The sequence below is a fragment of the Pholis gunnellus genome (assembly GCF_910591455.1).
Source record: "Pholis gunnellus genome assembly, chromosome: 3".
NCBI lineage: Eukaryota > Metazoa > Chordata > Actinopteri > Perciformes > Pholidae > Pholis > Pholis gunnellus.
Genome location: NC_136529.1, coordinates 15,267,245 through 15,285,526, shown reverse-complemented (window position 1 = coordinate 15,285,526; position 18,282 = coordinate 15,267,245). Strand labels below are relative to the sequence as shown.

The 18,282-nt window shown below is 38.8% G+C and overlaps 1 protein-coding gene across 1 annotated transcript in view; it reads right to left on the bottom strand.

The window, feature by feature from the left end:
• Positions 1-7,646: 7,646 nt before the first annotated feature.
• srgap3 (SLIT-ROBO Rho GTPase activating protein 3) overlaps positions 7,647-18,282 on the bottom strand; it is a 53,233-nt gene continuing 42,597 nt past the window's right edge. Inside the window, exons 14-22 of the mRNA XM_079156624.1 lie at positions 17,707-17,784; positions 17,463-17,597; positions 16,810-16,915; positions 15,458-15,685; positions 15,230-15,303; positions 13,137-13,317; positions 12,808-12,957; positions 12,386-12,701; positions 7,647-11,260 (exon numbers count right to left, since the gene is read on the bottom strand). Coding sequence (XP_079012750.1) covers positions 10,814-11,260; positions 12,386-12,701; positions 12,808-12,957; positions 13,137-13,317; positions 15,230-15,303; positions 15,458-15,685; positions 16,810-16,915; positions 17,463-17,597; positions 17,707-17,784 — 1,715 coding nt within the window. The 3' untranslated portion in view covers positions 7,647-10,813. The remainder of the gene's footprint in view (positions 11,261-12,385; positions 12,702-12,807; positions 12,958-13,136; positions 13,318-15,229; positions 15,304-15,457; positions 15,686-16,809; positions 16,916-17,462; positions 17,598-17,706; positions 17,785-18,282) is intronic.

The following is an 18,282-nucleotide window of genomic DNA, read 5'->3' as shown; positions in this document are numbered from 1 at the left end:
ATAAGGATGCCTTATAATTAAATATAATTTAATCTCTCATTTTGCATAGTTGTACCATTTTAAAAAATACGGTGATGGTGGTGTAAGCAAGGATAAAATATCCTACTCATTACACATCGTGTGAGGAGCTCTCTATATATACTCACTCCTAACAATTATAAAAAATGACTGGGAACTTAGTGTTTGCCATGACTGTATTTTACATTATTCTAGAATGTTGGCAGGTTTATAGCCTTGATTTAATGCATTTAAACAAGGTAGTTAATGTTTAGCTCCCTTTGTGACATGCTATTTAAATTGATAAAAGTGTTTTGCCAACACAGCCATTTCATTTTCAGATTGTGTTTATCTTTACCCTAAATAGATGTAGCCTGCTGTACCAACATTCAAAACAAAATGTCTCTCATTTTAGACAACCTTAATTTCAAAATAAGATTAGAATCCTTCAAACAGACAAGAACTACAAAGTAAATGCTTTGCAGATAGTAATGAGCTACACATTCCAATCAGTAATATTTGGAGCATATTAATTACAGGTATTCAGTTATGTAATTGTGAGATGTACTGTATATGTATATGAAACTCCAAAACCAGAGAACAAGACATTATAATGCAACTGCATTTATGTTTGACTATGTTACATGCATGCTTGAATGTAATTATTCAGTCAAATGAATATCCACAGGCATTTATGTGCAGTAATTAAATTGTTCTCAGTGGTTTGGAGGATGCAACCCCCAGAGCATTCGGCAAGTTAAATAATTGCACACTGTTGCCAAAGCATTGACAATACTTTCCACATGGTCCCCTGCAGAGGAGGATGAGACCACTTTCATTTGTACAGTTCTACAGAAAATGACACCTCTTTGTAACAGGCCGCTGTCTGTTATCATCTGTTTTTTTGAGGAAAGTTATAAAATAATGTTTTCACTATTTATTCTTTCTTTTGTGAACAGTGTCACACCTTGGAAGAAAGTCCAAATGTTTCAGGGGTCAATGAAACTGTAAATGTCATGGTTAGTCCTTTCTGTTTCAATTATTGTGTTAGGTCTGATTAATTGAATTCATTCAGCCAAATATGACATTATGCAGTTCTACTTGATCTTTTCCTGATTAAAGTCTTTGTACTGAAACAATTCCTTCAGTTCTTTGAGTGTGTTTTGTGTGTTTGTTATTCTATCTCTTCATTCATTTGTACTTAGTAAAATCACAAAAGGCAATTGGCCCACGCATTGAATTCTGTAGACAGAATGGATAAAGGACACTGAGCTGCTTTAAAACACCACAAATGTTGAACGACTATACAATAAATACTAATGCAGAATAGATAAATAACACACCCTAACTGCTGTCCTTTTTCAAACACCCTGCTGAGACATTCTGATGAGTTTGGAAAATGAGAATATTTAATCAGTGTCAAGTATTCAGTCAGTCAAGTCAGTAGCCAAGTGGTAGTTATATGCTTGTATTAGCAAGATGACATGATGTACCGAATGCCTGTGAGATTCTCTGTTTCAGGTTTGTATTACAAAATAAGCTAATTACCAGGTCTTTTATGTTGGGTCTATTTCATTTTGGGATTTCTTAATGCTCTTTTGAGTGCATAGTTGTAATACTAATGCTGTCTACAGCACATTAAACGTTTTATGATATTTTGTTAGACTAAACCTGCCGGGTTTTTATTATTCCTTCATTACTCAGGGCGTCTTTCTAACTCTCACATGGAGAAAACATTATCATGATACCAATAAGTCAAGCAAATGTTTTGGTGAGGCATGAATTTCCATAATTATTTACAAAGAGAGCTGATGTATCTGGAGCCTACTCGTGTCAACTTGAGTCAACAGAAGAAAAATTAAAAATGTCTCAATATTGAAAGTTTAATTGATTATTACTTTTTAAAAGGTTTTTCAAGGGCATTTCTTGAAAGGCGATCAATTAGAGCCAGTCAGACTAGTTAATGTGGATTAAAACAATTATCACAAATGTGAAATTCATTAAGGAAACTGTAACTGAGGTTTTAATTATGGGAATTTATGGAGCTTTGTCGTGACTTGTTCCTGTTGAAATATGGTTCAAAAGACAAGACTATGCTGCTTCAGACAGAAAATCTTGTTTCACTTAAATGTGCACCTAAAGCAAGTTTAATGAACACACCAGATGACTGCAGATTCCTTAACTTTCTCATGCCATGTGAAATATGGGCATTCATGAGAAATCCAGGCAGCATTATGTTTTAGTCTTTTGCTAATGCAAAATAGTTGCATGTCAACATAAATCCTGGGATGTAAGACTGCAAGGTTTAACATTCAGTCAAGAGGCTGAGGTAAAGCTCTGGTTCACATGTATACATCAACTGTGTGATCCCTAATGGCATTTTGTCTGAAACATCTGCACTATGGTGTCAAAGGACTGTCTTGTGCTTTGCCTTATCAGTGCTATACTGTTATCTATTTTCCACATGTATGTCTCTATCTAATGAGGCCCTTAGCAAGTGAGTCATCCAGCCCTGTGTTATAGCCCTGGGCCGGACCTGTCTGGGATCGTAACAATGACTGGAGCTGTGGAAAATGAGAGCAGACAGATTGTTTCTAGTGTTGAACGCAGCAGATAGCTTTGTCTTTGAAGATGCTTATGACAGAGTTCTGTTTTAGTGTGTTTAATGTGTTTTGCTTCAACAGTACATTGTTTAAAGAATTGTGCTTCAATTTCATTTAGCAGGAGGCAAATGGCAGCAATAACAGTTTTAGCCTTTTGGCTCAACAAATGCACTGGAGAGAATTTGTAAAGACCGTGGGCCGGGATTAAAATATTATGACTTTCCCTTCCTTATTATTGTGGTTCAGACATTGTTTACTTGGGTCTTCTATGCAGTTATCAGGACTACTTTGCTCACAATGCTCATTACACGTGATGTGAAAAGCAATCTGCAGTTGAATTAAATTGAACTTGAATTACTTACCTGTAACACGGAGACTGTTATTGACAGGAGCTAATATTCTCATCAGAAATTCCACATTTACATAATGTATTATACATCTTACGTGAATATTCTGCCCAGAGGTCCGCTCCATTATTGAGCTGATAGTTCTGCAGCCATGTCCTTTGTAGGTGCAGGTGCACTTGATTAAAAAAATGTTTTTAATGAATTGCTTTAATTTGTTGTTCACCGTAGATCGTGATTAGACTAGACAGGATATTTACTCGACAACCAACAACTATCATCATATTAGTTTCCCAATCAGTAGTTCATGGATGAATTTTATTGTTGGTTTAAATGCCACATTTCTTAGGTTTTATTTTCATAAGATACACAAGTGTCTAGGCCATGAATGTTTGTGAAAGTACACAGTGACTGGAGACAGAAAGGATCAAAGAGAGAGGGGTTACTGTGACGCAGACTGCAATGTCTGTTGTAAGTTCATGTACCTTATCCTTCTAAGGTCACAAGGACACTGAATCTGAATTTCAAAAGCTACACATTATAGAAATATTTATGCATACAAAAGCCACATAGCACAGCACAAAGACTCACAAAGACATTTACCTGAATTGGGTTAATAAACTCATGAATAACTGGGTTAAGATCATTTTAAATTTTAAATTGTACATTAACCTGAAGAATCAAAAAGCCTTTTAATCACAGGTACATTAACAACAAATACAATCTGAAACCCACTACCTCACCCACAAATAGCTGTAAGATGAAAGCTATTATTGGGGTCGTTGTTTTCGCTCGCTTCAAATGAACACACATGCTATAAAAGAGTGATTGGCAATGCAGGACCACCTTTGCCTCTGTCTTTTGCGTTGGGATCTTTCTTCTTCAAAAGCTTCAGTTCAAAGTTCCATCATAACTACAAAGCCACATTTGGCATGCCAAAGCAAAAACATCATAAATATAAAGAAGCAACGATAAGATCTCAGAGCTTCAATATGCAATCCATGTGCATGTGTTTCTTGTATCATCAGGAGTGAATTGATCTTTTGTGTATATGTGTGCAGCAAGTCATGCATTCTTTGGTGTAATTCATAAGAGGGTGTGCTATAACAATGAAAACAACCGACTTCCTATGTGTTTTTGGGCTTAGTTTAGTATGCTATGTATGCACTACCCCACTACATCCCTGCACATCAAAGACACAGTTGGTAATGTCACTGAATTCAGAGGTGTTGCCATCCACAATATCCTTAAAAGTGTGATGATCGTTCAAGTTCCTTTCTGTTCATGCTTAATGAAGTCTGAGAAGACGTTCTGATTTCCAAGTGAGGTCAGAAATGTTTCTGGAAATGCATCAAAGTAAAATTATTGATTAACCTTCAGTATAAAGTATTAAGTATTTGAGGGATCTCTGTTGCACTCTGACGTCTGCTTGATCCACTGAGACAAGAACAAATATGAAAAATAAAAAGGCTTCATGTTTTTTGTCAGCCTTGATCTTGTCTAGGCTGTCTCTCAGCTTGAAGGTCTCTGGTTTGATCCCAACAACATTTATGTATCATGCCATCCTTGAGCAAGGCACTAAATCCCGGCTTACTCATTATTAGAAGTAAGTGTTGGAAATGCTGAAATATAACTCGTAAAATTGTAGTCTCTGCTGAATGAAGCCATGCTGTGATAAGTTGTCACATTAAGGAAGAGCAGATGATAATGTGGCATGCCATCTTCAACAACAGATATGGAAAACATGATTACTCAGGTTAGTAATATATGTATCTTTGTTCCATTAACAATAACTAAAAGTGCCAAACTATTGCTCAGTATAAATATAACAAATTATCTCTCATTTTGGTCAAATTCGCAGACAATTAAGATTAACAGACAATTGTCTTGGCTTATAAAATAGAAATAAAATTTCATTTGAATGGAACGCCCTATGACACTAAGTGTGTTTGTCGTCATATGTCATGTCACTTTTTGTTTATCATGAGTGCACTTCCTGCTATTTTCGCTATAAAATAGTGGACATCAATAATGGAAACACTTGGAACAAACAAAACCATTTGTTCACGTTGTTTTGTTCCGATTATGAAAATGAATGATCCACAGCTCATCGTTCGTTCGTTAAGGTCGTTTAGGGGTTTTAATTGAGGAATGTAACTGTTTCACAATGAATTACTTTGACGTCACTAAGCTGGAGGCAGGGAAGGTTAAGGTTGAAACCAGAAGTTATGATCATTTTGTTTGCTGTGACTCTTACGAAGAGATTATTATGCAAGTTTGCTCTCATTTGGGTATTAATCATAATGGGAGATACGCCAAATTAAGTCACTGGAGCGGGTTTACGCAACTTATTTTTCAAACCAGCTATAGCATCTGTTCTTCATTGATGAGGCATACCTCATACTTTTCCATGCCAGCAGAACTAACTGTTTGTTGGTTTCTTTTCTTGAGTAATTTATAAGGTCACTTGCTGGTTTATCTTTGTACTAAATCCACTTTTCATGACTAAAACCAAACACACAAACATTTATGTCCTGGGTTTTGCCATCCTGGTTCTACAGAGCCTCAAGTCTGCAGGAACGTGTACCACAGTGACAATGTTTTTGAATATGAAAAAAGGGACAAAATCACTTAACACGTAAAACCTAAATGTATATCATGCATAGTCACCAAACGAGAGAATTCAAGAATGTACTTATAGCATGACGTGATAATTATGCTAACTGATACGGATATACACATCACTCTCTGCAGACAGACACATTAATGTGTGTGTTTTCGTTCAGTAAATTAGTGCAATATATTTACTTATACCATCATAATTACTTCCTTTCTAATAGACCATATGTATTCCTTTCCTTCTTAGATCCTAATTAAAGACAATATTCAATGTATCATTAGGACTAGGGCTGTCAGGATATCAGATTTTTGCTACACAATTATTATGGCCCAACCCACTATAACTATTATAGCAATACCCTTAGAAACTAAAATAATAATAACAATGCTACCAGTCAAATCCATCTTAAACTTTGGTTATTGTGTATTTTGTCTTTTTTTTGGCAATGAATTACACTTAAAATATGAGTGAAGGAGGTGGAGAGAAAGTCTGTAACCCAGCTGTACAAAAACAACCAGATGAACTGATAAACAAAAAATCCACATGGCCTAACGTCTGCCATCAATACAAGGTCATTGCCAACTGAAACGAAAACACTTGTAGGGAGCAGGTACTGCAGCTACTGTACTTTATTCCCATATGTGTATATTAAAATGATATCAATATTTCATTTTTAAAATATCACAGCTATCATCCATACCAATATATCGCAAAACACTTAGTTATGAATTAAAGACCTACCTCAACACATTGAGATCCCCGTTTGATTCATAACTCAATGTGTTATATCGACGAGCCTAAACGCAGAACTCTTCCAGCGGATCTTAACTTGTTAGTAAGTGGTATCCTCTTGCAGGCTCATGAAAACTGAGAACACGATTGCTTGTTTGACATGTTCTTGTTGAACAGGGGTTTCTGAGGCGGAACAAATTGAATTTTGTTTATGCTTCGTCAGTGTGAGCTGGTGGTGTAACACTTTGACCAGTGAACTAGAAAGCCAATTTCAAAGGGAGATGTAATCATCTAATTTATGCAAAACTTTGTTCTCTGTGTAGCCATCACTACAACGCTCGTTCCTAATCCTTTACGGGTAATCAACGGTGTGCTGACAACACACTCCACATGTAAACCGAATGTTCATCAAACACTTTATCCGCTGCAGTTTCTCCATCATGTGGCAACAGAATGAACTACAGACTGTGTTTTGTATCGAGTCTGTTTATATAGTATTAGCTAATGCCTGGTCTTTCAAATATTTCTCTTCTTCTTTTTTTGATAAGCTCCCATCCAACCTATTACTCACAAATGCAAACATAACTTTTTCACATTTAACTTCCTTTAAAAAGTATCATTATATAAATGTGCTGTTGTTGTTTCTGCTGTTTATTACTCTGCACTTGCAGTCTCTTCGTTTTAAAGGTGCAGTGAGTAACATTTAGGAGGATCTATTGTCAGAAATGGAATATCATATTAGTAAGAATGTCTAAATGTCTAAAGTGGCTATATCTGCCACAAAATGCGTCAACAATAATGCCAATTTGAATCCTGGTTTAGGTGGAAACAAGCCATTTTGGTATTGCAAATGTATTTAAAGGTCCTGAAAACCCATTTTCTCGATCAACTTCTTACTATGTCAAAGGGGTCGTACACAAACACACAATTTTATGCCAAAGTGAGAACAGCTTTGATTATTTCACATGAGAGATTTCTGCATTATACTGTCCTTTTCTCACTTATTTGAAGTTGGTGAGGCTCAGTTGGAAAAAGGTGATCCTTGTCACCATGTACCTCCAAGCACCAATCTGCAACATTTATCAGAATGTTGTAAAATGTATCAAATTGATTGCTTATTTTTCCTGACGCTGTCAGTCAACCTGAGCTTTTCAACAATTCTTATTGTAGGGTGTTTTTTTTTTACAATACTTTAAAGTATGGTACATCGAAGTAACAACAGAAAAAATGCTTCCATAACATTATCTGTTATCTTTTAGATGATGTGATTCATCTTTCTTTCACAACTCCAGATGGGTGTTTTGGCACCACTAATTAAAAAACGATTCACTCATATATATAATATCCAGATCACAGAGCAATAATGATTTTATTTGGATGCAGGGGTTTTCTACATCCAGTCAGTGGTATGGTGTACATTACATCACAGGGTTTCAACCAACCAGACACTCATCAACAAACAGCATCACTAGACAAACAATTAAAGAGAAGGTAAACAGTGCGACAGCAAGTCACACTCCGGTCCCCACAACATGGCAGTCTGCTCTCTTACTGTGATGTCCTTTTTGAATATTAACTTTTTGTCTTCTCGTGTCAGCAGACTAACAGTGTTACAAATTTCAGCATATATTCCAGAAAAGAACATGTCTGTTATCATCACATTTAGGGAGAAGGAGAGCGCACAGAGTGCCTTATAACCTCTGCAAGAGGACGGTCCATATCAGTCTCTCTGTTTCCAACAATACTGTAATGAAGGGGAGGAGCTAAATGACAAGTTACGGCTCAACCACAGCACAGGCAGTTCACACGGAAAACAAAAAAAATCGGAAAAATATTCTGAGATGATTCTACTGAACCTCCCCAGTAGATCGGGTATACATTAGTCTTCAGTGATCAGCCCAAACACAGACGAGCCTTTCATGATGATTCTTCTGTAATTCATGAGAGGGATATCTTTACACAATGTATTCCTTGTGGTGGTTTGACAACTGAGTAGCAGTAGAAAGTAAAGCTAAAAAGCAACATCAGTTTATAATAAACAACTAATAGAGAACATATTACAGTAAAAAAAGTAAATATAAAAGTCCAATAAAAATTGATGTTGTGCACAAAAGGCACTCAAATCGTCTGCTCCACTTACACAGTGTCTATAAATAAAAACCAAAATATTATTGTTAAATATTATGATGATAATTTCACCTTTTGAACTTGTGTGCTTTCTTCGTATTTTAATAAACATATGCTTTTCTTTGTAACATTATCTTCATAGATTTCCACCGGTGCAAAACTGTAACCAGGACAGACAAATAGAACTATATGGAGAAGCTTAGTGATTGTAATATTATCTCCAGATCATAACTCCCTCTTAAAGGTGATGGTATCCACTGGTTTGTCACAAGAAGAAGTAATACCAGCAGGAACCAGCAGAGGATGTGAGTGCACTGTTTGACTTTAAATACTGTATTGCCTTTTTCTGGCTGTAGGAGCTCTGTGTGTGAATCAATCCATTGACAACAAGCAAATATAGTCAGCTCACATGTATCTCAGTTAACACTGCAGAATGTACGGACTGACTGCAGTTGACAGTGGAATCTGGTTTACATGCTAATATTTAAGTTGATTTCACTCAATCAAGCATTACTCTCTTTCACTTTTATTTTAGCAACTGCTACAAGCAGCTAAATTCCTCATTCCCAAAGACCCATTTCATAAAAATAAAAAAAATTCCAATATTGAATTAATTTGTGCGTTTTACCAAGGCAAGGCACCACATACAGCCATTGTTTAACTGCCGCAGAATATGAGTCAGACATTACAGCGCAAAGCATGCAGAACAGAGCAGGCTTTTTGGGATGCGGATATCAAGGTCTCTGGACTAGAGCTGTCAGAATGACAAGAGGTGCAGTACATATAAACACTGAAATGTTCTCTATTTAGTTTTTCTTCCAACAAAAGAAATAAGTCTACAGCCAGAGCATAACTGTATTCATCAACAAGGATAAGAAAAAGGCAGGAAGGAAGGAAACTGTGATAGCTGTGATAACAGTGTGTCACAACATCTACTGCTCAGGTTTCTCTGGGTGAGTATCACATTTTAAATTTGAGAGAGGAACTGTCAGAGGGTATTTTTCCATGTATCTTTTGCAATGATAAAATCACCCGAATTAGACCCGAAGTGGCAGCAGTTCAAGTTTTGCAAACTGAGGGTGAAAATAGGCGAGAGTGTCAAAAACATAATGAAGGAAACATATATTCAGGCTTTGTTCGTTCAACAGCAATCAGGTTTTCTACAGTACAATTACCAAATGCATTCTAAGCTCCCAGCACAAGGTAAACTTTTTTACCTTTTTTCACACAGTTAAAAAGAATGTTTGTAGTTTACTGAATATGATAAGAAGGTGATTAATGATCTTTACTCTAAGTGCCATTCACAAACAACCCTTTGCCTTTTTTTTGTATCAGCCTGTACAAGATTAACACTTCAAAAATGACTAGCTATATATTATGTACAAGGTTACCATAGGATTCCTACAGTACGTTAGTTGATGCATTAGTTAGGTCTGCCCACAGTCCAACCGTACATGAGGGTGGGGGACAACTTGCTTTGCTAAGTTCTGGTTAGTATGTCTCAGACTCCAGAGATCGTCTTCATGCCAGGATGTTTTTATCTTTCGCTGTGAACAGGATGACTGCAAGTGCAATATCTAAAGTACCACACAGATGGCAGATTTAAAATAAAATACTGTAAGATCCCCACATATTACTTTGTCAAATATTCGGACATCTGAAACTTGATTCAAGAAAATTAGGTTTCAGACTAATATCTTGATGATATGAGAAAATCCCACATCATCATCTCTCAATGATGCAAGTCTTTATTGTTTTCCTCATTTTATCCGAACCCCGCATGCAGAAGTATATAATGTCACTAAGTTGTTACTTTGCTCAACATACACTGTATTATAGTACAAACAGAAAGCATGGCGACTTCAAGTAAGTTTGTATGTACAGCCTTAAGGCCTGCGACCTAAATGGTAACCAGACATGGTATTTAAGCCTGAATGTCACCCGTCCAGACGAGGTGTTTCATACACATCAGCAGGAGTGACTGAAACATCAGCTGGACAACGTGTGCTGTGTGGAAACTAATACTAAATGTCACACAAGTATTGCTTTACTTGCATTCATCGTATCTCTGGAACGAGAACATGGTTACAGATATATATATTTTTTTGTTGAAACTGAGGTAAATCTGAAATATATGTATTCTTATACACATATTTTTTAATTAAATCAAGTTTCAAAGAGAGTGGAGCTCTACGCTATCGCACCTCTACAGCTTCTCCCACCGTTTTATCACCATGGTACATATTGTAGGCTCGCTTCAAGAGCTTCCTGAATATATGAATTAAGTCAGGCAGAAAACAGAAAATATCCATATCTGCTTCTCACATATCAGCACTAATTTCCATAAGCTTTCCCCTCACTTAGGAAGCTTTACAACCTTCCCACCTCTGCTACATGGTACCAGACTTATCTCCAGCATCACTGGATGTATTCATGTTAGAAGCAGCAGCTGTACTGTTACTTGGAAACATCTTCTCAGTGGGAGTTACAGCAGGGCTGCCGACCCCTGAAGAGCTGGAGCTGCTCGAGCGATGCTGAGTCGGAGGAGGGCGCACTGGCCTCATGGGTGGAGGGCGTAGCTGAGCCCCAGCCAGCCGGGCAGAGAGAGCGGGTTTGAAGGTGGTCATCATCTCAGAGGTAGAGCTGCTACTGCGGCGCATGGCTGCATCCGGGTCACGGATCATGATGGTATGCAGAGGACTGCCAGGCTCAGAGCTAACTGGGTTCTTCATGGGCTCCAGAGTATCCAACACCACGTCGGGAGCCTGCTTCACGGTGTTCTGTCGCTCCAGCTCTCGGAGCTCATGGAGCGCTGTAGTCATCGTCTTCTCTATGTCCTGGTTGAGGAAGGATGAAGATGAGGAGGACAAAACAATAATTAAAGTTAAAAAAAAAGATGCAATACTTATAATTGTATGTATTTAAAAGCCTAGCAGTAGAGGATCTGAGAGCTTGTGAAGGCTTATAAAGTCTTATAGAGACTGATAGAGTATGCAATGTAGGCCGGTTCAAAACCAAGCGCTTTAAAAACAATTAAAAGAACCTTAAAGTCTAATCTAAAAGATACTGGGAGTCAATGGAGTGTAACTTAAACAGGGGTACAGGGGTAGTATGTTCTCTCTTCTTTGTTTTGGTCAAAAGTCTAGCAGCACAGTTCTGAATAAACTGCCTACAGTTTCCTACATTTAGAGGAACCACTTAGTTTCCCATTCATTTCTGCAAACTTCAAACTTGTTGTGTTGTGTAATCAATCATAGTCAATTTTAAGTCTGCAATCTTTCATTATTGCTGCATGTTAATGTAGTTCCTACGGAAACAAATGCACAACTTTGGGTGCATGGAATGTAAAAAAAACAACACATCCTCATTTCTAAAACACGGCAGCTGGCTAACATTACTAGTATGGTAGTATTTTTTATTAGGGATACTTCATCACTTAAACCTTTTATTGTTTATTAAATTGTGAGATTTTAGATGAATTGTTATTTGTGTGTGTGTTTTTTTAAACACAATCAAATGGCTGCATTCAATGTACTGCATATCATTTTGAAATGACCCATCAAAGCCCGTCAGTTTGAGTCAAGTTAGTATGCCATGAACATTTTATGTTTTGAACGTGTTTGGATCTAATGGCTGCAGCGATTAGCTCATGAGGAGAATTTGGTGCCAAAATTTCAGTGCTCTTTAGGTTGATGTTCAGTTCCATGCCTCTGTGTCCTTGACGTGTGTCTGTCTGTCAGCTGCAGTCTGGCCCTGACATTTACTCCAGGTCTCAGCTGCTGCTTTCAGATTGACAGCTACATCAGGGGGCCTGGCTCTTTCCAAACCGTCCAAATCCTCTTATATGCAGCAATTGCCTGACATTTTATATAATTTTTGGTACTGAGACCAGAGTGCAAACAAACATATAAACAAACTATAACAAAAGAGTAGGTTTCTCTGTATCAAATTTCCCAACTTACATCAGCTAGAGCTTCGGTCTCCAGTGATTTGTGGTCCCCGAGGCTGCTGTGACGAGTGGCCCCCGGCACCGGTCTCAGAGGGTGACCCTCAGGATAGGTCTTCCTGTCTGGGTAGTTGATACTTCCTGCACTGCCAAAGGTGCCAATGCGCCTCTTTTCTGGGCTCTCCATATGACCCTTGCTGATGGACACCTTGTGTGGGCTGCTGGGACAGGCTGCGGCCCTCGGCGGAGTGTCAGCTACTCTGGTTGGGCTGTGTGTGTCTTTACCACTCCGACGACGAGGGATCGCAGCTCCGTCGGACCGTAGCCTTACCCTGCAGACAGGGATCAGATCAGACCAACAGTCAAATGGGAAAACTCCTCAGTAGCACTCACTAGAACTTCTATAACAAGAAATGTGTTATTCTTATGTGTTTCCACCTCCCCAGGACTCCTCCAAAGTTGTAATCAGGTGACTGTTCACATGGTGATGGGGCATCATTTTTGGATGAACCCTTATCATCCAGCAATGGTCCACTGCTCGCTTCACTATCTGCTTTCTGGCTGAGGTTATCTGAGAAAGCATCATCCCTGAAAGAGCAGAGGCACTGATGGTGAGCATAAAACACACACAAGAAGTACATGTACTTTATACCTTCAGTGTAACATTGCCCAACCCAACAGTTTAGTAATATTGTCAGCTTTACTGATGCGGATTTGAAATGTAAGTGAGAGAATTACATGACACAAGATAAAGTGCTGTTACTCACAGGTCTTGTACTACAATGTACTGATGTGGGATGAGGCCATCCACACCATTGTGACGTCCCTCCCACCAGTCTTCAGATGCTCTGTGATACAGAAGCAGAGAGGCTCCCTTTTTGAAGGACAGCTCCCTGGGAGTACGTCCCACGTAGTCAAACTTAGCAATGGCCTCAATCTGTTCAACCTCTGAAAACATAAATATACATATACATTATTTATATACAAAAAGCTTTATCAACTTCTAAATAGACCCTAACACAGATAAAAAAAACGTATATACAGTGATAAAACAAACGATAATAAAAAAACAAGAGATCTTGGACTATGTGCTTCTCATTCAATCTTTGCTGCATTCACATTATTGTTATGATTCAGTATACAATATTATCTCCAAAAAGTTTAAGTCAGGATCACTCAGTTTACATTGTAAATCCCTCAAACATACTAAAGAAGTACAAAGCTGAAATACAACAAACATATATATGGAGAAATTATTCAGCAATAACTATTAAACTAGTGATTGCATGACAAACAGACACTTCTGTTAAAACATGCTGTATGAGAAATAACTATTATAGGTCACAATGAGTCTGATGAATAAAGAGGATTTTGCCTAAATTAAAAAAGAAAACCTTGTCTTGTCTGCAGTGTATTTTACCATGCCAGCCAGCAGGGGTCAGCCAGAGTTAACTGTTAACAGCACTCAGCTCTGACCAAGACAAAAAAACCTAACCGAGGGGTGCAAAGATGTGAGAGGGGTCAGTCTTAGTTGAGAGTGAATAAAGATAAAAAAGCAGTTTTGTTCAAATTTGGTTTCAATTCCAAAGTAAAGTAAGTAAAGCCTGGTTGCTTAGTTCTGAAACTAAATTATTTTTCTTTCATTATAACTTAACTGACAAACAGTCTAAGTTGTCTATTTCAAGTAAGAGTAAGAAAAGAAAGAAAGTGTCAGCAGCCCTCATTACAAATGCAGCCAACAGCACAAATTACGCTCAAAGACAGGGTTACCCCAGTCTGAACTCACACACTTGATATACACACAAGTACTTGGACCTGTCCACTGACTCTTCACATGCGACACCGGAGATATTATTCTGTGCATTACCCGTGTTTTGGCTTTTGTGCCTGGCCCAGTTATGCATTCAAAGCTCAGAAGAGAATTGGGGAAATACTGCACAAAGGAGAAAGTCTCCGGAGAATTGCTGACTAACACTGAACAAAGAGCAAGTGGGGGAAGAGGGAGAGGGGGTAGAGAGAGGAGAGGGACTCTCTCTCTCACACACACACACACACACACACACACACACACACACACACACACACACACACACACACAGAAAGACAGATCAAAGACGCAGCACTGCATGCCAACACTGTTTACTCAACTTCAAACATCACAAAGGCCTTTGCAATCATAAGCTGTTGCAGCACAAACCTCCCAACTCATCTCTCAGTCAAAAGCACTAAATGAAAAAGGTCAATCTATACAGCTATCTTATCCACAAGGACTACTCAAATTACATTGCAAATATTCTCATGTGAAAACCATGTAATACTGTTTGCCAAGATGTGAACTTCACTTCGATTTTTTGTATGCAAAGTACAAAATGGTCACACGTCTAAATGTAAGCTGTATTATCAGAAAATAGTATTTTAAGCTAGTTCTGATATTGACTACACACAGCGTGTTAGCATGCTAACTGTTGCTAATTAGCATTTACAAGTATTTGGTCATAAAGCAAAAGTAAAAAACTGACATAAGAAAAAGTCGGGGAATCACCGAAGTTGTTCCTGAGGGGAACATAAATATCTGTACCAACTTTAGTGGCAATCTGACCAATCGTGAAGAAATTTCACTCAAAACCACAAATGTCATCATGCTGGTGGCACTAGATTCAAAGTCAAAAGATCACCAATGTCACTTCATTCTCAGGGCATCATGAATGTCAGAACCAAATGTCATGGCAATCCATCCAATAGTTGTTGAGATATTTCATTCTGGACCTGACTGACAAACAGACCAACAGATCAACATTGCCATCCCTGGGGATATACCTGGGTAATAACAACGCCTCTTCTTGGAAAATGATGTACTAACCTTCATCACTGGTGTGTGGTTCAGTTCCATTGTCAGCCTCGTCAATAGTTCCTGGTTCACTGTGTGGGCTGTCGCTGTGTGAGCAAATGGAAAGTGAAAAGTCACCACTATATAGAAATTGCAACATTACAAATATTTGTTTTATGAGCATAAAATGAAACACTTTCCTCTGACCCACGACAACTGTAGTCTCAACATAACTGTTCTTTGCTAACCGCCAATACTCACCAGTACTCCTCCCCCCCAGTCATGCACTTTTCGTACACTGGGCCGTCCAGCTCACGTTGATTGGGAAAGATGAGTTCATTGTGGATGATGATGGTCTTGATGACCTCATTAACTTGAGCCTGGCACAATACAGGATCCTGTCCGTCTGGAATGGGCATCAGGGTTGGGCCAAAGCAGATAGCCAAATTGTATGGATCCATCATGTTCTCGTCACTGTACTGGGAGACACTGAGGGACGGGACAGGGCAGCATCGTGTGTTTAAAGATGTAAGCAACCTTTAACAACATCAGGTAACATAAAAACTGTACGTATAAGTTGTTGTCTAGTGGTAGTCAGTAATGTTTTTAGTGCTAGGGCTTTCCTTTTGTTTACTTTGGGGGACATATTATGTCATACATTATTAGACTGGTTATTACCATAATAAACCTGCAATGCCAGACTTTCTTGGCCACTTAGGGACAGTGGAAACAAGCTGTGCACCCAATACTGACATATTATCTCCTTTTAAGTCCATATGACGAACAAAACAGCAACTTAATACATCCAGCAGGTGAGGAGCAACATTATCATTCTTTTGGAGTCATGTTGCTGCCTGGTGAATGTAAGAAACAACTGGCTCTACAGCTGCTAAATAATCCACTATGTTCACCAACGTAGCTTACTGAGGGGAACTAGGTGTGATCATTTTGTGTGGGTTCATCACTATTTATGACCCTGTTCACATAATAGTAGTCATGTGGTCCATTGTTAAAAATTCAACTCAATACAGCTTTGACATACAGTATTACATGCTGCATTGCGCAGCTTAGTTAGACATCTGCTTAAAAAGCACTCAGTGGTGGCCAAATCATTCAGTGGTACAAGAGGAAGTCATAATCAGTCCTTGCACAATATCAGCAAGCTGAGGCTAAGCAGTGAAACCACAGCTGCAACAATGAAGGGGGTATAGAAGAGCAGAATAAAACCTGGGGTATGAAATCAAACTCTATGTTCTGCAGGCAAACCCAGTAAAAGGGGCATTAATAACGTCCATTATAAGAGGACAGGTATTCTGCTTTAGCGGAGGCATGAGTTTCCGGGACCATAAATAACTCCTAAAACACTGCAGACAGATGTAGCAATAAATAGCAGGTGTTTTTTTCCCCCGATCTTCTCTATTCACTTGACTGTAACTATTTTGTGTTTGTTCAACATGGATTTTCCCCATCAGAATCACATTCAAATGTGAGTTAAGTTCAAGATTCAATTACCTCACTAATGTTTGTGCAAAGAATAAAGTAATCTCTACATGCTTGTCTGTATGCACCAGGACCTGTGGCTTAGAGTGCAATTTGAATCAGTGCAAACTCACTGATTGAGAAAAGCAAAAAGGTATCTCATGACGATAATGATGGCGCGAGAAAGAGTCACAGTAATCTGCTGGATGTGATGCGCTCTCTCAGCTCCAGACTCCAGCTCTGAAACACAAAGGACATACATTGACAAGTGGAACAACAGTGGCTTGTACCGCAATAAACGGGATAAATATAGCTTTTAAACTTTTATATAAATATGGGCACCAAGCTTTTAACAACAGTCCACTGAAATATAATATATACCAGACGCTAGAGAGGAGCATTGACCAAAGTGAGCGAAAGCAAAAGGCAGAAGAGATTCTGAAAACTGTTATTTGACACTTTAATAGATGCCCCCTTCTGCCTTTCACCAGACTCCTAAGGCCCACTGAGTGATCAAACTATTACTGTAGAAACAGCGGGGAAATTATTCTGTGGTGAGCTTGCACACAGCAGACTGATGTGGCCTACACTCCCCTCTTCCTACTGGTTTTCTGTTAAACATCAGGCAGAGAGCCCTGTTGTTGGGATTGATTCCATATGCTGCAGCGCATGCCTTTCTCTTCTTCAGTAAAACAGAGTTTCTAAGAAACTGCAAGGTGTGTTTTCTCTTTTCTATTCAACCAGTTCACTCGTGACTGCGATGGCTTTTGTGTTGTGCGTGACTCACTGATGGTAGAGATGAAGTCCAGGAAGCGCTCCTTTGGGAAGATGGGGTTCTCCAGTCCTCTGAAGTACAGCTTCAGCACCCCTGCCACTGAGTTGATATCATGCTCATTCTGGTCATCAATCAGGGGATCTTCTCCTGATGAAGAGATATATGTGTGCTTTCAGTGGTGACATTTGATGGGTTTATCCTGTTAGTATTTGTGACATGAAAAGGGGGAATAAAACGGCATCTGTCTTTGACTCACCTCTCTCAAATGAGTTCTTAATATCATTGACTTCGACCTGTGATCCCGGCACGCGAAATATGCCTTGCTGCTGCAAGCCTGAAAGAAAAATACAACCCAGGATTCAGAGATTCAGAGTTAAACTAGCTACTATTATCACCAAACCCCAGTGCCAGCTTCATGAAAGCCCATTGGAAACACAAAACACAGAGCAGGAAATGTAATCTAGTCATAAAGGGAGATGCGTATTTTTCCATGAGAGGGCCCCTTAGTGAGGCTGCAACATATGGTTTCAGTTAGAGGGCTCCTAATCAGTTTTCGGGAGTTTCATTAGGTCCAGATCCAGAGGAAAGGCCTGCAGGCTACAGCAATGAGCTGAAGACAGATGTGAAGGTAGACAGGGAGGAGTTATAAACACGTTTTGGGGGGGGGGGGGGGGGGGGCTAAACTGACTAAACCAAGACCAATGGGACTTTCAAAACTCTGTGTGTGTGTGATCTATTGTTATGAGCTTGTCAAATCACTGGCAGGCAGCTGTGCGCCTCAGAGACTCGAGGTGCAGAGCAGAGCAGGTCAGCACCTAAGGTTATTTGTGGA